The following is a 24,554-nucleotide window of genomic DNA, read 5'->3' as shown; positions in this document are numbered from 1 at the left end:
CACCTTCCATACAGTGCTGTTGTGAAGTTAAATTAGTGCAGTAACTAGCATATTCATCTACCAAGGTTTCCCTGCAGGCATCTTTCATTCTAGTCATGGCAAACTACTATAACTGTAAAGTCCAGAACGTACAAAGTTCCTCCACACCTCTGTGTGTACTCCTTCCTAAGTCTAGTGAACTCCTACCTCCTCATCAAGGTCCAACTTCCCTGAACTCTCCACACACTCAGCATAGCTTCCTCTGTGCTCAGAACTCAGCTCCAGCCAGTGCTCACCAATCACACTTACTACAATAAACAAAAGTGAGGTAATTCATACAGCACTCGTGTGGTGTCTGGCACACAGGACACTTCAATAAATAATAGCTGTTATTTTTACTGTAATTCTTATTGATGGGTCTGTACACCCCAGTCAAAGGCAAATTCCTTGAGCCAGACCCGCACTGAACTTCTTTTCTGCATTCCTGGGGCCTAGCAAACGACAGAACATATGACTGTACTGGCTCCATGTCTAGTATTCTTCCTACTTCCAGGGGCAATGAGTCTGGAAAATGCCTGTAGTTTCTGAGCAAGGCTCTGACTTTAGCATTTCAGAAGATCAACCTTAGATGTACAAGCAACCTTGGAAGTTTGGTTGATTTACCTGATATCTCAGTCCCAGATTCCTATCTATTGTTACAGAACTGTTAGAAAGTTATTCTTGAACGGAAACAAACAGCTGCCAGTGATGTTTCAAGGGACTTTAGCTTTTTTAAACTGGTATTTCTGCAATGTCTGAATGAAAGTATTACTTTTAAAATCTGAAAGACACTTTTATAGAAGGAAGAACTTCTTCATCTATTAAAATCAAAACCTTTCTCACAGTAACTCTTGTCCACTGGGCTTGTCTAACTTTTAGGGGACAGAAAAGCTATGCATCTATTACATATGAGAAGAATTCCAGTATCTAACAGCAGTGATCATGATCCTTTCTCTAGATTTAACTTTTTCCTAAATTAAAAAATCAAAAAATGTCCTGCTCCTAACTTCAGGACTAACACACTGGAGTCCATTTGATTATTAGCCTTGGCTCTCAGCTCAGCTGGTGAGAAGGCACGGGTCTGGAGGTAACTGGGTCTGGACTGGGAAACACTCTAGTGACATGAAGAGCCCAGCCCCAGGGAGACAGTAGATCTCCTCTCCCCTTAATTGTGCTAATGGTATGATGTGAACAGCTGTGGTCTGTGGAGAAGCACCCATCACCCAAGGGGAGAGGTGGAGAGGAAGCCAACAGCAGAGCATGAAGTAGTGAGGACTCAGTGGTCTCTGGATTACTTCACCCAGAGACTTCTCACGCTCAGGAGCACCAGGTCTCTAAACCATCTGTCCCCACTAGAGAACTTCTCACTATGTACAGGGAGTATCAGCGAACAGATAACCCCACAGAGCAGTCCTCAGGACTGCTTTATATCGGCTGAGAAGAAGCGGTGTCGAGGCTCTGTTTACACCAGTGTGTCTACCAAACGAGAGCCCACGGCAGCCACTGGGGCCTCTTTCTGGATTTGGGTTACAAGACTCCTAGGCAAATGTTTATGAACACTACCAGTGTTGGAACCTCGGGCAGGGTGACTGGAATTGGAAAAGACTCATAGCCCTGAGTTCTGACACTAAACAGGCTTCTCTAAGAAATGCAGGGGACTGAGGAGGAACCAAAGTCCAGCAGCAGCAGCAGGACACATGAGGTGGGCCCCACACACCAGCAAGAGGTGGCAAGCAGGCTGGGAACACCATGACCACTTTACTCTTCAGTTCAGTTCAGTTCAGTCGCTCAGTCGTGTCCGACTCTTTGCGACCCCATGAATCACAGCACGCCAGGCCTCCCTGTCCAGCTCAGGACTAATAACCACTGCCACATGGAGCATTCACCAGAGTTCTGGCACAAGGACACTCACATCTTGCAGAAGCTTCTCTAAATTCTCTTGAAGTTCGTAGAAGTAGTGTGAGGTAATGAGGCCACTCCGAGATTTGTCCAGGCAGTCTCGGGCCATCTCTATCACCTGATGATGAATAAAGCTCAAGGTTCCATCAGCCAAGGGCAACACGTTGTCTGGAGTGTTGGAGGAGATGAACTCAGCTAGACGCTCTTCCATTTGTGCAGTGGCCTGCAAATCAGAGAGGACAAGTGACTCTCTCCTCCTGAGCCAGGTCGCCTGGAGCTAAGCTTGATGGGCCTGGTCATAGCCTGAGGACAGGCTCTGTGATCCTGCTTTCCTGATGGTGCACTTGGGGAGCCTGACGACTGGACACATGAAAGGCCGCCTTCAAGTCAAGTCAAAACATTCAGTCAAGGCCCTCTCCCATCCGGCCTTGTCCACCTCTCCACTCCCTAAAGGGCATGCTCTCTTGCTCTAAGGACACTGGGATTCTGTTGTTTCCCTCCTTCATTATTCTGTCTCACGCCTCTGTCCATTTATGCTGTTGCTTGTGTGTGGCTTTTTCACCTGCCAAGCCTGCCTGGCAAACTCCTACTACTCCTTCTAATCTCAGTTCAAGCATCATTTTCCTCTGGGAAGTCTTTGATTCCTCCAGGCAAACTAGGGCTTCTTTTTCCTCTGTGCTTCCACTGGACCCTCCAACTATACAAACTTGGTGTGTGGACACTGCTGTTTCTAAATCTGTCTCCAAACTGGGAACTTCTTCAAGCCAGAGGGAGTCTGATTATCTTAGGATGCTCTTACTTCACCTTAGGACCCAAGTGAGCTAAGCATATGTTCAGAGAGTATTTACTCAAGTTGTGAACCTGCAGGCTCACGGACCTGGATCCCCAGCAGAGCAGTACGGGATTTGGCTCAGAAGCCTCTTGGGGACCTAACTGCACACAAATATTGAAAGAACAAATATATGTGAGCTAACAAGTTCCTGCCTATCTGGGGCTTGGCTTTCTTTTCTTTGCCCATCAGGTGGCAATTTCTGATTTTCAGTGTGTTTAGGTGGATATTTGTGTATGTGTGTGTATATATACACATATTTTTTGTTTATGCAAATATACACACATATATATATGGTGGTGGGAGGGGAGAGGAGGTGGGAGGGAGTGGAAGGAATCAACATATTTTCTCTATCATAAGTTCATCCTACATGAATGACTTGGGGACATACGAACATGGAGTGCTTGAATAACACACCACCTAATACATAAGGAGGAGAAGGAAACATGGGATGCATTTCCAAACACTATACATACCCCCAATTTTTTAAAATAAAGAACCAAGCACAACAGAATGATTTCCACACTGTCACTCTGCCCCTCTGCTTTGCTCTTGTTTTCCAGTGCCCACTCAAAGGCTAGAAAGTGCAGACCACAGAGAGGCAGAGAAATAGCAGCTAACTCTTCTGAGTGCTTACTATGTCCTCGGCACAGTTAGAAAAGTTTAATGTTCATTAATCTTCACAAGCTCCCTATGAGACAGATTCTCTTCTTATCCCAAATTACAGATGAGGCAAATGAAGTTCAGAGAAGTTAATCATCTGCCCAGGGTCACGAGACTAACACACAGTGGAAGGAAACTTGAACCCAGTCGCTCTGCTCCCAGAATCTGCTCTTCCTCACTGCTCCGCTTCCCTGTGAAGAAGGAAAGCACAAGGCTGGCACACCTTTCTCTCAGCCTGCCATGTGTGCCCGGAGACTCCCCGAGGCTAGAGAAAGGACACGCTTCGAGGAACAAGAAACCACACATTGCCAACCCTAACAGATGAACAGGCAGAGCCGGGGGTCTGGATGGAGGATGAAGAAAGAGGCCTGAAGACCTCATGCTTGCTGCTGTCATGAAGAAGGGTCCAACTGGCCCTGGTTCCCTCTCTCCAGAGCTGGTTTGTTCTGCAGAGGCAAGGCCTATCATTAGACAGCCACATCACAGGGTTTAGACATGTGGTCTTCAAAAGGAAATGCAAATGCGAAACAAGATTCTTGTTCCACACACGAGGAGGTTCACCATCAAACTGCAGCTATGAAGACCACTTCTCAACTATCTCAGGACAGTAACCTTCCTCCACCCTTGGCATTTCCCCAAGTGAAAACACAAGTCCAATTGTGAATAGCAACTCTGAGCTCTGTCTCCCACCTTACTGCTCCCTCTGGCCAATTTCCTGGCAGGGGAAATTTAGAAATCTGCCTTAAATGAAGGTGCTCTCAGAGGGCAAATCTCCTTCTGGGGGATCCCAACTCATGGATCCTCATGGGCAGGTTAGAACCAAAATCTCTGCCCTTTCCTTCCCCATTAACATATGGTAGGATACGGTTTTGACATTTCCCTCTAGACACCCCTTTTCTGTGGGGAGGGGGGAAACAAGAGGCCTGCAAGCACAATCCCCAAACTTCCAAGTCCTCTGTCCCTCCTCTGCTCTGGCAGTCTGGAAGCCCCCATGTTGTGTCCTCCTATTTTGGCTGCCTCCAGAGACAGAGTGCTACCTCCCACCTCTGGTCTTTGCAGTGGGGCTGGCTGGAGGCGTCATCCTCAGAGATATTACCGTTTCCTTTAATCTGGATCCTTACCTTGGGGAATCTTTCCTTGTATACATGATTCATCATTATTATTTCACTGTCAAAGGAAACTGGTGATCGTCCAGGACTAAATAAGAAAGAAACAACTGTGTTACGTTAGTGCCAGGGAACCACTGAGGAGAAAGATGCCCATCCCCAGAGCCCATGCCTGCCCACTGTCTGCAGCACCCATACACTCCTACCTTCAGGAGTGCTGAGTTCCAGGGCCTCCTTATTCCTGGAGCTGCCAGTACACTTTCTTCAGCTCAAAACGGTGTCACTTGGAGCTAGCTACCTTCCTGTAAGAGGCCTGGCCTTCACAAAGACCTCTGCTAGGGCCTGAAAAGGCCTAGACAGGAGGAGACCACTCTTGAAGCCACAGGTGGTTCTTCTAGGACCCCCACTCCCATAACAGGATTCTCTGGGTCCTCCTTGCTTTGGTCAGTGGGGTTGGGCACACCCCCCAGCATGTTCCAGGAATCAAATCTAATCAAACCACCAACCATCGAAACAACTAGAGGAAGACAGTGTATACCTGTATCTTTTCCAAACAAGCTGCAGCCAGTGGGGCTGACCTAGCTCTACCTGGGGGATGAATGAGGCTAGCCCCGCCAGCCTGTTGAGGACTGTTCACCTGGGCTATCTAAATCTTCCGCTTTGGCCCACGTGTGGTTATATCCTCATAAAGGATTTCAAAGTCTGAGCCACACAACTGAATGGCTACTTGGATCCTGCCCAGTTTGATGCCCCCGACCTGTGATCCCAGTTGAGTCCAGAGCTGCTCGTCTCTGCCTTTCCTCCCTGCAGTGGCCCTGGTCCGTCTGCTGCACATTACCAAGTATTTTAAGAGTAGTCCTCAGGGATTCCCAGAGGTACTGCAGTCCTCTCAATATCAGATGGTCTAACAGGTGCCCCTGTTTCTGTGTGGGCTGTGAAGAGCACCAAGATTCGGGCGTTCCTCTGCGGCACTGAGCTCCATGCTCCCTTGTCTGAATGTCTGACCCTGTGCACTGCAGTCCCAGTCATTACTGTCATCAACCTAAACTTGAACCGGTCTTTGGTCTGGCTCAGCTCACTCCCTGATACTTGCAGTGCCAACATTACCCGAGGGGACGCTTCCTGGGAGGCATTACTCCTTGGCCCCAACCCTCAACATGTTGGCCAATTTAGTATTTCTCAGGGGCCCTGGAAAGCTGAGCTCCATCTCTGAAAGCCCTGCTCATTGCAGTTTCCACCTTCTTCTTGAACCTGGAATTTTGGCATAGATTTACCACCTAATGCCAAAGGGAAGAGCTGACTGAATCCATGGAATACACAGTGAAATCAGGGGTTAAGGACTGCTTGGTTTGATGAGCCATAGTGATTCAGGGAGACGAGACTGATTGAGATGGTCATTTAGTTCTTCTTCTGCGATGGGCTTCTCCCCAAGTCAGCCACAAGTGTCCTCAGAAGCAATGTTTTCAGTTGGCCGAGTTATATATTCTGGGCTTCTGGGTTCTTAGCCAGGTAACCATCAGAAGGGATGATACCATTACTCTCCCGTAACTGAACAGAGTCCACAGTACATTTCTACTGCCAAGTACTTTTCAAGGGAAGAAGAGGGACCCCCTGAGAGCATTGCTGGCACCTCTCAGTGGCGGGGGTTGGTGGGGTGAGCTGAACTGTACCCGAAGCCAAAGGGCTTGAGCCTCCCTGGGCTTTACTCATTTGGGCTTGAGCCTCCCTGGGCTTGACTCATTCGAGCTGTGCCCATGTGCTAGGCCAAGGGTTGGCAAATTATGGCCCGCAGACCAAATCTGGCCAGCTGCCTGCTTTGATAAATAAAGTTCACATAATGACTGTGGATGAGTCCACACAACAGCAGAGTAAGTAGCTGCCAGAGGCAGTATGACCTACAAAGTGTGAACTATTTACTGTCTTGCCCTTTAGCAAGTGTGTCAACTTCTAGGCTCTGAGGACAAGCTGAGCTCCAGAGCACCGGGCGGAGGGTCCCTCACCTGAGGCTGCGGGAGCGGGGCCGCAGGGCGGGGGACTGCCGTCCCTCCTCATCAGGCACACTCTCTGTGCTGAAATGCTTCGTCAAGAAGTGCAGCTCATCGGCCGTGGGCTGGAAAGGCAACTGATGCAGCTTCTCCTGAGAGGAGCACGACGACTAGAGAGGACATTTAAAAAAAAAGCATTAGAGACAAGTTTGAGGTAGTCCAGGAGTGGAGGTGGACTGAGAGTGGTGAGGGGCCCCCAGTCAATGTAAACCTGAAGTCAGCCCACAGTGCCAGGCTTCCCCTCCACTGGACACAATCCTGTCCATCTCTACCCTTCAGGGCTCTCAGTCCTGACGGAGCTGAGATACTCTCCTCCTTCCTGAGTTTTGCAGGGGGTCAGACCCAGACATTCGTGAGGTGTGAGAGTTTCCCGACTCCCTAGGGGTCCTCTTTAGGTGGCAAAAAGCAGATTCTTCTGCTTTCTTTCGTGAAGCTTTTGGCTAGTTGGAATGGCAAGTAATTAATAAGTCATGCTTCCTGGCTTCTTTGGAAATGTCCTAGGAATGCTCAGCTCACAAATGACATCCTTGTAAGCTCTCCCTCCTACAACACCTTGGAGAGCCCCGGGGTAGCTCAGCAATGCTTCCTTCAGGCTGTTAACCAGAGAGCAACTGGCTTTGCTGAGGCTGTGACCACTTCACCCAGGCTCCAGGGATACCAATAGGCAAGAAAATTCAGCAGGGAAGAAAATTATTTTTAGATCTGCAACCCAAAGATTAGACTTGACCTGAAAATAGTTAAGAGTTCTAAACATGGCCTGATGACTGAGATTAAAGCTAAGAGCCCACCGGAGTCACAGGAGACGATGAGAGGGAATGAGCTGTGCTATTAGAGGCAGCCCACAGTGCAGCCATTCCTGTGGCAGCCCTGGTCATGAATCCCCCGCCACCCGATCAGACCGGCTACAACAGCAGCCAATCTAACACTCTTGACTCTTGGCTCAGTTCTGCTCACCAACTGATGAAGGATCTGGAGTTAAATGTCTAAATCCATTTACACTCAAAGCTGCAGCACCACACTGAGAGAACTCTGAGGCCACACGTAAGCCTTAATACCAAGTGAGAAACCAGAATTTTTTTGACTAACAGTGCACACTTCTCTCATGGAATGCTATAATAAATAAAGTTGTAAATAGCTGGTGGGAGGTTTTCACAGGCCTCTGTCTTGGTCATGTTTTTTCTAAATGATTTGGACAGAAACTGTAAAAAAGTATCCTCACTCAACTGCATCTAACGTGAAGCAAAGTTGGTATTTTAAGGTATTTCAATAAAATAAGCTGAAGCAATGGGTTGGGTCAATTAAAAATTTTTGAACAGTAATATATATACAAAATAAATACATGCACTTACCTTGGATATAAAAAAATCATGGTTGAGATTATGGGAAGGGATATTTACTAGGGAAAGATCTGAAACTAACAGCTGCCAAAAGACCAGTGAGATCTTCGGATTAATTTAAGAGTAATATTTAGGACTCTCCTGCAGGCCCAGTGGTTAAGACTCTGCACTTCCACTGCAGAAGGCATGGGTTGGATCCCTGGTCAGGGAACTAAGATCCCACAGGCTGTGAGGTGCAGCAAACAAAAAAAAGAGTGGCTCCTTTTACCTGCTTTGGATTTATGAATATAAACACATTGAGCTGAGAAGGCCTAAAGAATGGTGGAACACAAGGGAAATGGGTCATCCAGTCTGTGGCTTGCAAAGCCTGAAATATGGCCCTTTACAGAAAGTGTTTGCAAATGTGTCATCCTGCCTTCAATTAAAAGTTGCTCAGTGAGAAGTCTCATTTTAGCATCAATTGTGCACAGCGGCAATAGGACATCTGTTGTGTTTTCAGCTAAAATCTTCTCTAAGAAGTTTTAGAAAGGAAAAGTGAAAAAGTTGGAGGATACATGTCCTTTAGGACACGGGAGGGGTTATCTGCTCTTGACTGCAGTTCTAGAAATAAAATAGGGGAGCAAGGGAACTGTACTTAGGAGTCCCTGTGCCCAGCCTCATGGGCAAAGAAGAAGTCCATCCTCAAGTCCCCCTTGGACTCCACTAGGAATAACTGATGCTCAGAAACAAGTTGGTTAATTCTTTCCAAAGGCATGTAATGGATCTGACTATGGCTGTTAAGGGCCACCAGATCTCTGCCCCACTCAGCCTCATCCCAAGCAACCTCTCTGAGCTGGGTTTTGAAGAAAAAGTTGAGAACCGTTTCACAACACCATAGGGATAGGGAGCAATAACTTGCAGGGAAGTATGTCCTCAGGGTGAAGAAGTACAGCTACAGATTTGGCTACTTACTGAGACAGTAGAGCTAGGGGTGTTGGTTCCATAGCCTGAAGAAGGCAATGAGGCCAAAGACCAGCGCCGTCCGTCAGTCCTATGTAAGAAACGAACGTTATGCAGTTTCTACCAGACCCTACCCTGAGCCCAGGACCTGCCTGTCTTTTGATCAGTTTTTGGGGGGCAGCTAATTCACTGGTGGGCTCTTTCTTGTTTCAAGGCAGTACTGCTTGGTCCAGCACATGCTTTCATATCTCTCTCCTACATGGGGCCTATTGTTCTGTATTTTCCACTGAAAGACGTCTCTGACTATAAAGGAGTCCATGACTTTAAATAAGAACATCTGTTATGCAATACTATGGTTTTGGAATAAACATATTTACACTCTCAACTTATTCACTTCTGGCGATGACAGAGGATCCCAGCTAAAGGCTACATCACAAGGAGAGAACTGCCACTGAAATGCTAGTTCCTTTCCTAAAGGCTCCACATAAAGGGCCCTTTGGGCTGCCTCAGGCCACAGGGTTGATAACCAGGAAGAAATGAAACTACCACTTGGGTCTGAGTATGAATCAACAGATGGCAAATAGTCAAAGGCTACCCAGGACCCATTAGGATTGATAAATCCAGTCTTTGAGAATGTTTGCCAAAGAGTGACAGCAACCTGATGAATGAGGAGTGAGGTGGTATAGCCTTGGCGGTATATGAGACTCTGGGGCAGGCTTCTAGCTGCTCTTTAGAGGATGTGCCTGAAGCTCTCATTACAGAGAAACACAGTTACCTGCTTTGCTGTAGAGAAGAAAGATCAAGCAAATATTTGGCTTGAAGCTTTTATAAAATGGACAAGTGATTTTTTTCCCTGGATTACAGGATGTATTGTAACAAATGTTCTTTCTTGTGGGGCTTGGGGTGTAGCCTGCTCTGGTTGAAGTTAGAGGAAAACTTCTTTGAACATTAGCAATGGAGGACCTTTAGAAGTTAGGTTCAATACTCTCAATCTTCAGAGAAAACATTAAGACCCAGAGATCAGGGTAGATTGTTTTGTTCCAGGCTTCACAGTTAGCAGCGGGTGGGGTGAGGCATGAGAGGAAGAAGCAAAACAAGAATCAATCTTGCCAGGACTTTTCTTTTGGAAGCACTCCTCTCCACCCCCAGCAACACTGAGGAGCTTTTCCTACTAGGTTCTGTTAGGGGACAGCCAGGGGTTCCATGCCACATGCACACAACTCAAAATTCATGCCACCCAGGCAGCCAGTCCTGCTGGAACCTAGTCTCTGAGACACAAAATGTCCAGGGGCCTGCTCAAACATGATGTTCTCTCTGACCTCTCTGCTTGGCCCTGAGAGCTCTACACAAGAAAGCAAGTCAATTCCTGGAAAACAGAGCTCAATGAAAATGGAACTAGTCTAGCTCAGGGAGGCATTTCCCAAACCGTTGTCAGATACACTTCTCCACAGTTAACTTTTCCTTCTTCACACAGAAATGGAAACCAATTGCATGGCAGTCATTTTCCTATAAACTGAAGAGCAGGGACCACCAGAGTCAGAAATGCCACTATAAGGAGGCCTCTGTGTCCTCTGCTGGGTCATCCACTGGGTGATCAAGGAAAGCTGGGAGAATGAGGGTGACTTGTCTCTCTGCTCAGAAGTTTGGAACTATTTATCAAATCCTGCCTCTAAGCTTATTAGCACGGAGCCTTGGTTCCAGCAGGCAGAGGGCGCTCCCTTAAGGCCTCTTTGCTAGAAATGAAAGGCCAAATGTCCAAACCCACAGTCAGAGAAGATTCATCACACCCAGTTCTCACCAAGCACAAAACCACAAACCACACTGTCTGGCCATGCATAGCAGTTTCCCAGCCCCTTCCCGTCAAGTCCGCTATTACCTGTCTGCTCTGTGGCCATGGCTGTAGTGGAAAGACATACATTAAAGTGAGAACCAAAGGGAAGCAGAGAGATTGATCTGTCTGACCCCCAGCATTTGGTCTAGCTTGGCAAAGGCAAACCTTTTGTTTAGGAATGTGCAAAAGTTAGAACTGGAATTGTATGACTAACAGGTATACCCCTAGAGTTTCATTACATCTGCCTTTTGTGTGAAATTCCAAACTAATGCAATGCTATAAAGCCCATGCTGGACTTCAATGAGAGGAAACACAATTCCTGAGGACTCTGGCAGAATTGACGTCTTCCTCCCCTCCCCTATCAATATCTAACTGCTTTCCCGACTCTGTCTGGTAAGGGGACAGTCTAGGTTTCTGTCTTCGACTCAAACTTTAGGCCACCTAGCACAGACCTGTGTGGATCTCAGTGGTAATACCAAGTCTCAAAGTTCCCAGTTGATCTATTCCTAAAGCCCATGCAATGACGCAGGCACAGGGCACCAACGGAACATGCTAGTCCCTCTGCCTGGATTGGTCTACACACCTGTGTTCTCACTTTCAACATGGCAGGCTCCTTCTTACCCTTCAGGCTGGCTTAAAGGTCAGTTCTTCTTAGAGGCCTTATGTGACCACCCAGTATAGACTGTCCAGCCTCATTCCCTTCCTACTCTTTTAGGCAGCATCATATTCTTTCCCTTTACGGTGCTTATCACAGGTTATAACTATATACTTGTTTATTTGCTTGTTCATTATTCTTCCCCACCACTCATTCAATCAGTAAGCACCGAATGAGTACTTACTATATAACAGTAGACTTATTTGCAACATATTAAGGCATCTCTATCAAAGGTGCTTTGACTCTGGTTAAGAGGAAATGGAAAGCAAATAAGAAAATACAGTCAGCCCCCCTTATCCATAGTTCTGCACCTGCAGGTTCAACCAACAGTGAATCAAAAATATTCAGGGAAAAAATAATCCAGAAAGTTCCACAAGCCAAACCTAAATTTTCTGGGTGCCAGCAACTATTCACACTGTATTTAAAACTATTTACATAGTATTTACATTGTATTGGGTATTATAAGTAATCTAGAGATGATTTAAAGTACAGAAGAGGATGTACACAGGTTATATGCAAATACTATGAGACTTAAACATCTGTGGATTTTGGTATCCACTGGGGTCCTGGAACCAGTTCCCTCTGGATACCCAGGGGTGACTATATCAGGCACTGAAAAGTACTAGTTTGAACATCAACCTGAATGCTCTGCTGGAGAATGATGAGGGTCTTCTTCATACTGTATGGTGAGGGAAGGCCTCTCTGGAGAGCTGTTGTTAACTAAGCAAAGACCTGCCTTCAAAGGGAACAACAAGTGCAGACTCTACTAACTCCACTAAGTTTCTAGAAAATGAGGGCTCTGTCTCTCTGGTTCCCACTAAGTACCCAGCCTGTGCCTGGGCTTACTGGGTGCTCAGTAAATATTTACTGAATGAATGGGAAATGACTCAGTATAGAGGACAGTCCTAGGTCCTGCTGTCCCAGCTCTGAGGCAAGAGTTCACACACAATCGTGGCTGCAAGTCTGGGACAAATGAGACTTTCAGCCGGGCTGGAAAAGCAGATGCATCCATCCAGCATATTCCTATACTGAAAGCACTCCTTTTCTGGAGGTCTTAATGACAAAGACTGGCTCTAACCAAGAATAGCTTTAAAAATAAAATCAAAAAACATGAACTCTGCCAAGCAAGAATTTTAGAGATGTTCTGAAAAGTAAATAATTTGTATAAGAAGACTTGACACATGGATTGGATGGACTCATGTCAGTCAGCTCAGTACTTCTCCAGAGACCAGGTGATAGCCTGGCAGTGGGCTGAACTGTCAAGACTGCTCCCATGTGCTGGAGACAAGTTCAAATCACTTCCAGAAATGAGTGAAATGTGAGGAATACAAACATGGCTTTTCATCACACCAAATCTTTCTAAATTCATGGGAGTATAAGTGAAGACCTGGAAGTCTCTTTATCCTCAAGGAGAGAGGCATAAATGGCCCCTTCCAGCTCCCTGGAACTAGCTGAGTTAGAGGAGGAAAAGTGTAACTTCGGGTCCTCCTGGGAGGAGAGCCCATCTTCTCATTAGCACAGCTCTCAATCGAGAGTATAATGTTTCAGAACATACCCTCAGGAAACCAGGGATTTCTCTTTAAGATTGTAAAATAAATCCACTTCTAGTATCTGCTTGCCCATTTGAACACACAAATGCAAACACCTATGGTGTTTGGAAAACAAAGGTTAAACAAGATAATTATGACCTGGGCGAGGAAAGCAGGAAAAAAATTTTGATGGCTGGCAGACTGAAGGTAACAGACTTGGAAGGGCAATGCCTCAAAGGAGGAAGCTGACATTTAACTGACATTCACGCAAATCCCACACATGCTAGTCACAGAAGAGTCTATCAACTTACCTACGGGCAGGAACAAAGGAAAAGTGAGCAGGTGCATTTGGAGAGAAATTCCGGGGACTATCCAAAGGACTGTTACCTGTAGACAGGGAAAGTAAAAGAAATCCTCTGTGAGGTTTCCTTCTGGGGAAGGCTGAGATGATAACCTTTAGAAAAGAAATCATCCCCTAGCATCGTCAATGAGCACATATGATTATTTTTCCAGGCCCACCATTAGTTTAATGATTCTCTCTTTGCAAAAGTTTGGTAGCCCAGAGGGTTTTCCCTTGTTCCCAAGTTGCCTATAACCCATCTATGCATCTCAGACATCTATTTTAGATCTAGCAGCAACTTGACAATCTCCTGTACTCCTTGAAACACCTCAGGTTCCAATCTGCCTAGTCAAGTTAACCCAACTTTGCAAAGGCTTGAACTCACTCAGGGCAGAGCACACAGCCAAACACTCAAACACTTCTCAAAAGGCAACGGGACTGCTGGTCTGAAAGGCTCTTGCACATATATTCTGCACACTGCATCCAAGGGGCTAACCCAGAAATATGTGTGCCTAGGGGAAAATGAAGTTCTCAGGTGGGGACTTAGGAGAGTGGTGCTCCTTAAACAGTCCATACACAAGATCCCCAAGTCTGCAAAGCATGTCCAACCCCTTCACAGGGTAGGAATTATCTCCATCTCTTTGTTAGTTTTCACATGTCCCCTATAACTTGTAAACTTATACCTCAGAAGCTTTGAACAAAACTGTGTGCTTCTGTTTACAATAGCCAGGACATGGAAGCAACCTAGATGTCTATCAGCAGATGAATGGATAAGAAAGCTGTGGTACATATATACAATGGAATATTACTCAGCTATTAAAAAGAAGGCATTTGAATAGTTCTAATTAGGTGGATGAAACCGGAGCCTATTATACATAGCGAAGTAAGTCAGAAAGAAAAACACCAATACAGTATATTAACACATATATATGGAATTTAGAAAGACGGTAATAATGATGACCCTATATGCGAGATAGCAAAAGAGACACAGATATAAAGAACAGACTTCTGGACTCTGTGGGAGAAGGGAAGGGTGGGATGATTTGTGAGAATAGCATTGAAACATGTATATTATCATATGTGAAATAGACCGCCAGTCCAGGTTTGATGCATGAGAAAGTTTGCTCAGGGCTGGTGCGGTAGGATGACCCTGAGGGATGGGATAGTGAGGGAGGTGGGAAGGAAGGTCAGGATGGGGAACATATGTACACCCATGGCTGATTCATGTGAACGTATGGCAAAAACCACCACAATATTGTAAAGTAATTAGCCTCCAATTAAAATAAATTGAAAAAAAACCCCAACAAACTGTGTGCTTACCTTAGTGCTTAAGGTAAGTGCTTAGTGCCAAATCTAAGCCTGCCATACTTCTGTGGTCCAATTGCCAGCTGGGAGCTGGTATTTAGGAGAAGCTGTCAACATGTCTCTACCCAAAAAACCATGTTGAAGTAAGCACCACACTACATGATATGCTTATCACTCAGCTAGTCTCTGCCCATCACCCCACTTCTGTGCTCACCTCTATGAACCCACACTAGCTATGAGAAACAGCAGCTACCCAGGAACCTGATAGTTCAGCAAGGCCCTGGTTTCTTCTTGGACAATTTATTTTTTGTATAGGGTATGATGTTCCAAAGTGCCATGAAGCTGCCCATGAGTTTCTCATCATCTCCATTCAACAGGTGTGGATAGCACTCAATGTCTTTCTGCACTGATCTTCTGGGTGGCTCAGACAGTAAAGAATCCACCTGCAATGTGGAAGACCTGCAAGATTGGGAAGATACCCTGGAGGAGGGCATGGCAACTCATTCCAGTATTCTTGCCTGGAGAATCCCCAAGGACAGAGGAGCCTGGCAGGCTACAGTTCATGGGGTCGCAAAGAGTCGAACACAACCGAGCGACTAAGCACAGTGCTGATCTTAGAAAAATCAGTCTCTCAAACAACGGCTCCCTACCCTGTGCAGTACTTCTGTATCAATTATATAAAGGCACTCTCTTTAGGAGAACTAATGAAGAAGAGGCATTTTCAGCTTCTACACATCCCCTTGCCAGGGAGCCCCAGTGAGGTGCACAACCTTATGCAGTAGATCTGCTATCAACTCAGTACCAACTCTGGGTTTCTTGTGTGTTGAGGGCTACCTCTTATGGTTTATCCTACCTCCTGGTTAGCACATGTCACCAGGGTGTGAGAAAAGTGATTTAGAATTTGTGAGGTATGAATAGGATTTCAATTCTGCTTTGCTCCATGAATGATCAAGACAGAGAGACTCCTAAGAAGTGAAAAAAGGTGAGGGAGGGGAGGACGGCAGGAGGAAAATCATGCCTAAGAGCTAATTGAAGATTTATACTCATAATTTTTAAATCTCAGACATAAATTATCTAAACCATGATAACTGAATTTAGTGTGGTGGCTGTAGGATGGCTTGAACTGTTACATGATATTTTATTGAATCTTCACACTGCAAAATTGGTGGAAATTAAGCTGTTTGTAAATGACTTTGGAGGAAAGAGAAATAAATGTGCATGCAGATGTTAAAAAAAAAAAACACACTAGTAATGAAATAGTATGGTGGTGGTGGTGGTTTAGTCGCTAAGTCGTGTCCAACTCTTGTGACCCCATGGACTACAGCCTGCCAGGCTCCTCTGTCCATGGGATTCTCCAGGCAAGAATATTGGAGTGGGTTATCATTTCCTTCTCCAGGGGATCTTCCCGACCCAGGAATCAAACCCAGGTCTCCTGCATTGCAGGCAGATTCTTTACCAACTCAGCTACAAGGCACCAATTAAAAGATAGAGATTGTAAGACTGGATAAAAAAGAAAGAACTTCTTATAGAAAGTATCAATATTCATAATATTGCAAAAAAGAAAAAATTGATCTCAGATATTTCACTGATAAATTCTACCAAACATTTAAGGAAAAAGGAATACCAACTACCTACAATCTCTTTCAACAGAAGCAGAAAGAATATTTCGTAACTCATTGTATGAGACCAGTATTACCCCAATACCAAAACCAGATAAAGACATTACAAGAAAGGAAAACTATAGACCAGTATCTCTTACAAACACAGATGCAAAAATCTTCAACAAGACATTAGAAATATAAAATCCAACAATGTATGAAATATTATATACCATGACCAACTTGAATTTACTTCAGGTATGCAAGTCTGGTCCAACATTTGAAAGTTAATTAATATCACCTACAACAAGAGACTAAAGAGATTAAAAACACATAATTGTATCAACTGATACAGAAAAAGCATTTGACAAAACCTAACCCCCATTCCTGATAAAAACTCTTAGCAAACTAAAAATAGGGGGGAACTTCCCCAAAGTAGATAAGAACTTCTTATCTACTACTGTAGATAAGAACATCTACAGAAGCTATGCTGCTAAAATCAGACTTCACTGTGAGAAAGTGGATGATTTCCTTCTCGGACTGAGAACAAGGCAAAGGTGCCCCCTCTTACCACTCCTATTCAACATCATAGTAGAAGTGCTAGCTAGTTCAACAAGACAAGAAAATGATATAAAAGGTAAATAGATGGGGAAGTAAGATATAAAACTGTAGATGAGATGATTGTCTATGTAGAGATTAAAGAATCAGTAAGAACCAGAAAATTACTCTTGGAACTAATAAGCAATTATAGCAAAGTCACAGGATACAAGATACATGGCTAATATACAGTACAAGTCAATTATTTTCCTTTATAACCAGCAATGAAGAATTAGTAGCTGAAATTAAAAACACAATTATACAATTAACACAAAAATGAAATGCTTACATATAAATCTAATAAAATATGTATACAATTTATATGCTATAAATAAAACTGATTAAAGAAGTCAAAGATCTAAATAAATGATTTGATATTGCAAGCTCATGGATTGAAAGATGTAATACTGTTAAGATGTCAGTTCAGGGCTTCCCTAGTGGCACAGCGGTAAAGAATCCACCTGCCAATGCAGGAGACATGGGTTCAATTCCTGGTTCAGGAGGATCCCACATACCACAGAGTAACTAGGCCCACGCACAACTATTGAGCCTGTGCTCTAGAGCCCAGGAGCCACAACTACTGAGCCCACTGAAGCCTGAGTGATCTAGAGCCAGTGCTCCACAACAGGAGAAGCCACACCAGTGAGAAACCTGCACCCCACAACTAGAGAGTAGGCCCAGCTCAACACAACTAGAGAAAAATCTGCACAGCAATGAAGACCCAGCACAGTCATAAATAAATAAACAAATTTCTTTTAAAAAGAAGTCAGTTTTTTGCCACGCAGATCTATGGAGTCAATTTTTTAAAATTTATTATTTTTTTAAATTTTACAATATTGTATTGGTTTTGCCATACATTGACATGAATCAGCCATGGGTGTACATTTGTTCCCCATCCTGGACGCCCCCTCCCACCTCCCTCCCCATCCCATCCCTCTGGGTCATCCCAGTGCACCAGCCCCGAGCATCCTGTATCATGCATCAAACCTGGACTGGTGATCCATTCCACATATAATAATATACATGTTGCAATGCCATACTCCCATATCATCCCACCCTCGCCCTCTCCCACAGAGTCCAAAAGACTGTTCTATACATCTGTGTCTCTTTTGCTGTCTCACACACAGGGTTATCGTTACCATCTTTCTAAAGTCCATATATATGTGTTAGTATACTGTATTGGTGTTTTTCTTTCTGGCTTACTTCACTCTGTATAATAGGCTCCAGTTTCATCCACCTCATTAGAACTGATTCAAATGTATTCTTTTTAATGGCTGAGTAATATTCCATTGTGTATATGTACCACAGCTTTCTTATCCATTCATCTGCTGATGGACATCTAGGTTGCTTCCACGTCCTGGCTATTATAAACAGTGCTGCGATGAACATTGGGGTACACATGTCTCTTTCAATTCTGGTTTCCTCGGTGTGTATGCCCAGCAGTGGGACTGCTGGGTCATATGGCAGTTCTATTTCCAGTATTTTAAGGAATCTCCACACTGTTCTCCATAATGGCTGTACTAGTTTGCATTCCCACCAACAGTGTAAGAGGGTGCCCTTTTCTCCACACCCTCTCCAGCACTTATTACTTGTAGACTTTTGGATAGCAGCCATTCTGACTGGCGTGAAATGGTACCTCATTGTGGTTTTGATTTGCATTTCTCTGATAATGAGTGATGTTGAGCATCTTTTCATATGTTTGTTAAAGCCTTCCTCAGCAATCAATGCAAAGAAATAGAGGAAAACAACAGAATAGGAAAAATAAGAGATCTTTTCAAGAAAATTAGAGATATCAAGGGAACATTTCATGCAAAGATGGGCTCAATAAAGGACAGAAATGGTATAGACCTAACAGAAGCAGAATACTAAGAAGAGGTGGCAAGAATATACAGAAGAACTGTACAAAAAAGATCTTCACGACGAAGATAATCATGATGGCGTGATCATTCACCTGGAGCCAGACATCTTGGAATGTGAAGTCAAGTGGACCTTAGAAAGCATCACTACGAACAAAGCTAGTGGAGCTGATGGAATTCCAATTGAGCTATTTCAAATCCTGAAAGATGATGCTGTGAAAGTGCTGCACTCAATATGCCAGCAAATTTGGAAACCTCAGCAGTGGCCACAGGACTGGAAAAGGTCAGTCTTCATTCCAATCCCAAAGAAAGGCAATGCCAAAGAATGCTCAAACTACCGCACAATTGCACTCATCTCACACACTAGTAAAGTCATGCTCAAAATTCTCCAAGCCAGGCTTCAGCAATATGTGAATCGTGAACTTCCAGATGTTCAAGCAGGTTTTAGAAAAGGCAGAGGCACCAGAGATTAAATTGCCAACATCCGCTGGATCATGGAGAAAGCAAGAGAGTTCCAGAAAAACATCTATTTCTGCTTCATTGACTACGCCAAGGCCTTTGACTGTGTGGATCCCAATAAACTGTGGAACATTCTGAGAGATGGGAATACCAGACCACCTGACCTGCCTCTTGAGAAACCTGTATGCAGGTCAGGAAGCAACAGTCAGAACTGGACATGGAACAACAGACTGGTTCCAAATAGGAAAAGGAGTATGTCAAGCTTGTATATTGTCACCCTGCTTATTTAACTTATATGCAGAATACATCATGAGGAACACTGGGCTGGAAGAAGCACAAGCTGGAATCAAGATTGCCGGGAAAAATATCAATAACCTCACATATGCAGATGACACCACCCTTATGGCAGAAAGTGAAGAGGAACTCAAAAGCCTCTTGATGAAAGTGAAAGAGGAGAGTGAAAAGGTTCGCTTGAAGCTCAACATTCAGAAAACAAAGATCATGGCATCTGGTCCCATCACTTCATGGGAAATAGATGGGGAAACAGTGGAAACAGTGTCAGACTTTATTTTTGGGGGCTTCAAAATCACTGCAGATGCTGATTTCAGCCAGGAAATTAAAAGACGCATATTCCTTGGAAGGAAAGTTATGACCAACCTAGATACCATATTAAAAAGCAGAGACATTACTTTGCCAACAAAGGTCCGTCTAGTCAAGGCTATGGTTTTTCCCGTGGTCATGTATGGATGTGAGAGTTGGACTGTGAAGAAAGCTGATCACCGAAGAATTGATGCTTTTGAACTGTGGTGCTGGAGAAGACTCTTGAGAGTCCCTTGGACTGCAAGGAGATCCAACCAGTCCATTCTAAAAGAGATCAATCCTAAGTGTTCATTGGAAGGACTGATGCTAAAGCTGAAACTCCAATACTTTGGCCACCTCATGCGAAGAACTGACTCACTGGAAGAGTCTGATGCTAGGAAGGATTGGGGGTGGGAGGAGACGGGGACAACAGAGAATGAGATGGCTGGATGGCATCACCGACTCGATGGACATGAGTTTGAGTGAACTCCGGGAGTTGGTGATGGACAGGGAGGCCTGGCGTGCTGTGATTCATGGGGTCGCAAAGAGTCGGACACGACTGAGCGACTGAACTGAACTAGCCATGTGTATGTCTTCTTTGGAGAAGTGTCTGTTTACTCCTTTGGCCCACTTTTCGACTGGGTCATTTATTTTTGGGGAATTGAGCTGCAGGAGTTGCTTGTATATTTTTGAGATTAATTCTTTGTCAGTTGCTTCATTTGCTATTATTTTCTCCCATTCTGAAAGCTGTCTTTCCACCTTGCTTATAGTTTCCTTTGCTGTGCAGAGCTTTTAATTTTAATTAGGTCCCATTTGTTTATTTTTGCTTTTATTTCCAGTATTCTGGGAGGTGGGTCATAGAGGATCCTGCTGTGATTTATGTCGGAGAGTGTTTTGCCTGTGTTTTCCTCTAGGAGTTTTATAGTTTCTGGTCTTACGTTTAGATCTTTAATCCATTTTGAGTTTATTTTTGTGTATGGTGTTAGAAAGTGATATAGTTTCATTCCTTTACAAGTAGTTGACCAGTTTTCCCAGCACCACTTGTTAAAGCGATTGTCTTTTCTCCATTGTATATTCTTGCCTCCTTTGTCAAAGATAAGGTGTCCATAGGTGTGTGGATTTATCTCTGGGCTTTCTATTTTGTTCCATTGATCTATATTTCTGTCTTTGTGCCAGTACCATACTGTCTTGATGACTGTGGCTTTGTAGTAGAGCCTGAAGTCAGGCAGGTTGATTCCTCCAGTTCCATTCTCCTTTCTCAAGATTGCTTTGGCTATTCGAGGCTTTTTGTATTTCCATACAAATTGTGAAACTATTTGTTCTAGTTCTCTGAAAAATACCGTTGGTAGCTTGATAGGGATTGCATTGAATCTATGCTTTGGGTAGTATATTCATTTTCAGTATATTGATTCTTCCGATCCATGAACATGGTATATTTCTCCATCTATTTGTGTCCTCTTAGATTTCTTTCACCAGTGTTTTATAGTTTTCTATATATAGGTCTTTTGTTTCTTTAGGTAGATATATTCCTCAGTATTTTATTCTTTTCGTTGCAATGGTGAATGGAATTGTTTCCTTATGGAGTCAACTTTAATCAAAATCCCATCAAACTAGTTTGCAAATATTAACAAAAGGATTCTAAAGCTTACCTGGAAAGGCAAAGTAACCAGAAAGTCAACACAATACTAAAAATAAACAAACAATAAAGTTAGAGGACTGATATTACTTGATTTCAAGATTCACTATAAAGATATAGAGATCAAGACAGTGTGGTATTACAATCTTGCAGTGGTTAGAACAAAAATCACATTACAGAGTTAATCAGGATGAAAAAGCAGAGGGCGATGTCTAAGATGAAGGGATAAGATAAACCTCAGAAAAACAACTAAATGAAGTGGACACAGGCAACTTTCCAGAAAAAGAATTCAGAAAAATCACAGTGAAGATGATCCAGAATCTCAGAAACACAATGGAGAAGATGCAAGAAATGCTTAGCAAAGTCCTAGAAGAACTAAAGGAATCAATAGTAGAATAATGGAGGCAGAAGAATGGATAATCTGGAGGATGGAATGGTGGAAATCATTACCTCAGAACAGAATATAGAAAAAAGAATGAAAAAAAATGAAGATAACCTAAGAGACCTCTGGGACAACATTAAACACACCAACATTCACATTATAGGGATCCCTGAAGGAGAAGAGAGAAGATATATGAAGAGATAATAGCTGAAAATGTACCTAACATGGGAAAGGAAACAGTCAACCAAGTCCAGGAAGCTCAGAGAATTCCAGGCAGGATAAACTCAAGGAGCAACATACTGAGACATATAGTAATCAAACTGAAGAAAACAAAAGACAAAGATGAAATATTAAAAGGAACAAGGAAAAAACAACAAATAACATACAAAGGAACTCCCAAAAGGTTATCAGCTGATTTCTCCACAGAAACTCTACAAGCCAGAATGGAATGGCATGATATATTTAAAATGATGAAAAGGAAGAACCTACAACCAAGAATACTCTACTGAGCAAGACTCTCATTCAGATTTGATGAAGAAATCAAAAACTTTCCAGACAAGGCAAAAGTTAAGAGAATTCAGCACCACCAAACCAGTTTTACAACAAATGCTAAAGAACATCTCCAGGCAGGAAACACAAGAGAAGGACAAGACCCACACATAATAAACTCAAAACAATTAAGAAAATGGTAATAGGATCATACATGTTGATAATTCCTTAAATGTAAATGGATTAAATGTATCAACCAAAAGATGGAAACCTGCCGGGCAGATGAAAACATGTGCATGTGTGTACTTCCACTTACCACATCACTCTATTTAACCCCTCAAACTGTATGTAATTATTTTATATTGTTAGGTTAATCATGTTTCCATCATAGCTTACAATTGTAATTATCTTTTTATTTTTTCATCTGGCTACTGATTGTGAAAACAGATCAACATTTTTTACTATTGTGGTTCAGTTCAGTTCAGTTCAGTCACTCAGTCGTGTCCGACTCTTTGCAACCCCATGAATCACAGCACGCCAGGCCTCCCTGTCCATCACCAACTCCCGGAGTTCACTCAAACTCATGTCCACAGAGTCGGTGAGACCATCCAGCCATCTCATTCTCTGTTGTCCCAGTCTCTTCCCGCCCCCAATCCCTCCCAGCATCAGAGTCTTTTCCAGTGAGTCAATTGTCGCATGAGGTGGCCAAAGTATTGGAGTTTCAGCTTTAGCATCAGTCCTTCCAATGCACGCCCAGGATTGATCTCCTTTAGAATGGACTGGTTGGATCTCCTTGCAGTCCAAGGGACTCTCAAGAGTCTTCTCCAGCACCACAGTTCAAAAGCATCAATTCTTCGGTGATCAGCTTTCTTCACAGTCCAACTCTCACATCCATTGTGGTTATGTAACTATTATTTGCTTAATACCACTGAATCATTATTGTCAACAGAAAATAACAGAATTCTTTATTACTAAAACTACCATTTAATAGAAAAACCTGTAACCAAGTTATAAAATCCAGATGCATATCAGAATTATCTTGGACTTTTTTGAAAAATACAAATTGCCCAGGTAATACTTTTTTCTCCATAGCTACAGATGTGTTTCTAATGAGCAGCCATGTTTAAAAACAACTGGATTATATGATGATCTTTTACTTTTATCTAGTTTGTTTCACTTTTTCTACTTCATATTCAGTACTCCCATTTCATTTAGCTTATGTTTTCCAATTTCTCCATCTCTTTTGTTGCTTCTCAAGCCTTTATCAAATGTAGCAGGAAAGTTCTTGTATACATAAACATATAGAGAGTATGTATAATATATATATTTTAGAAAATTTATGAGTTTTTGCATGGCTAAAAAATGTATGACATTTTGATTCCACTTGTTTGACTTAGTATGACTAGAATGCTAAATTTTTAATTTTTATTCATTCAAAACTTTGATATAGTTCCATGTATTTTGACATCCAGTATTACTGTTAAAAATCTGGAAAATTTATGGTCTTAGTGATTAAAAAATTTTGAATGAAGCTTGAAACTTCTAATTCAATTCTGAGAATATAAAGAAATACTATGTTAAAAAAAAGGCAGGAAATTAACATGTGATATAGTATTATTAACTGAAGTACAGATTTTGTTCAGATTTCACAAAACTTTATGCTAGTGTCCATTATTTGTTTTCATACGTTATTTAAGAGCCCACGTTATATTTAATTGCACTGAGCAGTTCCAGCTGTATGCAACAAATTCTAGTAAATTCTCTTTTGATTATTGTTCTATTACAAATATTTTCTAATTTTCCTTGTTATGACTTCTTAGATACACTCATTATTTAAAAGTGGATATTTATTTCCAAATACATGGGATTTTTTTTTAGAGTATCTTTGATATTAATTTCTCACTTTGATATTAATCTCTCATTAAATGCTTTCTTCTCTGCAATCACCCTCTGTGCTTTTTCAGTCTTCTAACTTCATTGAGGCTTTCAATGGCTAAGTCAAAGATTTCTCTTGGTAAATGTCATGTTGCACTTGAAAATATGCCGGTTATTTTCAAATATCTTTTGATATTGACTTCTAACATTATCCCATAGTGATGAGAGAACAGATTCTATGATTTCAATACCTTTAGACTATGAAATGTCTGCACCTTGTTTTATGCCCCTGGATATGTTCCAACGTCTCCTAGTTCATAGTCTATGGGAACTTGAATAGAATTTGTATCCTACTGTTGTGTGAAAATTGTGTAAGTCTTAATTATGTTGAATTGGCTAATAGTGCTTTTCAGATCTACTATATCCTTCTACTTCTCTGTATATTCATTCCATTAATTTTTGAGAGTTTGATATTGAAACTCCAACTTAATTTATCTACTTAAAAAAATAATTGTAATATATAGTGGAACTACATGTAACTTTTTTCTGTAAAAAAGACCAAAAAATCCAATAAAAGAAATCTGTAT

The 24,554-nt window shown here is 42.9% G+C and overlaps 1 protein-coding gene across 8 annotated transcripts in view; it reads right to left on the bottom strand.

Annotated features, from left to right (window-relative positions):
* The window catches only part of MAST2 (microtubule associated serine/threonine kinase 2), a 217,028-nt gene that overhangs the window by 17,195 nt on the left and 175,279 nt on the right, over nucleotides 1-24,554 (bottom strand). For 6 of the 8 annotated variants that reach the window (XM_055404056.2, XM_055404057.2, XM_088835263.1 and 3 more), the window contains 6 exons: nucleotides 13,163-13,238; nucleotides 10,713-10,733; nucleotides 8,849-8,927; nucleotides 6,516-6,670; nucleotides 4,531-4,606; nucleotides 1,931-2,140 (listed from right to left, as the gene is read on the bottom strand). In XM_055404056.2, the coding sequence (XP_055260031.2) occupies nucleotides 1,931-2,140; nucleotides 4,531-4,606; nucleotides 6,516-6,670; nucleotides 8,849-8,927; nucleotides 10,713-10,733; nucleotides 13,163-13,238 (617 nt within the window). The remainder of the gene's footprint in view (nucleotides 1-1,930; nucleotides 2,141-4,530; nucleotides 4,607-6,515; nucleotides 6,671-8,848; nucleotides 8,928-10,712; nucleotides 10,734-13,162; nucleotides 13,239-24,554) is intronic. The other 2 variants (XM_055404058.2, XM_055404059.2) reach the window with 1 other exon arrangement.

This window comes from Moschus berezovskii, chromosome 4 (genome assembly GCF_049115385.1).
Source record: "Moschus berezovskii isolate FMDL1 chromosome 4, NW_MosBer_1.0, whole genome shotgun sequence".
Taxonomy (NCBI): domain Eukaryota; kingdom Metazoa; phylum Chordata; class Mammalia; order Artiodactyla; family Moschidae; genus Moschus; species Moschus berezovskii.
Note: the sequence above shows the minus strand (reverse complement) of the source record. Positions and strands in the feature narration are given on the sequence as shown.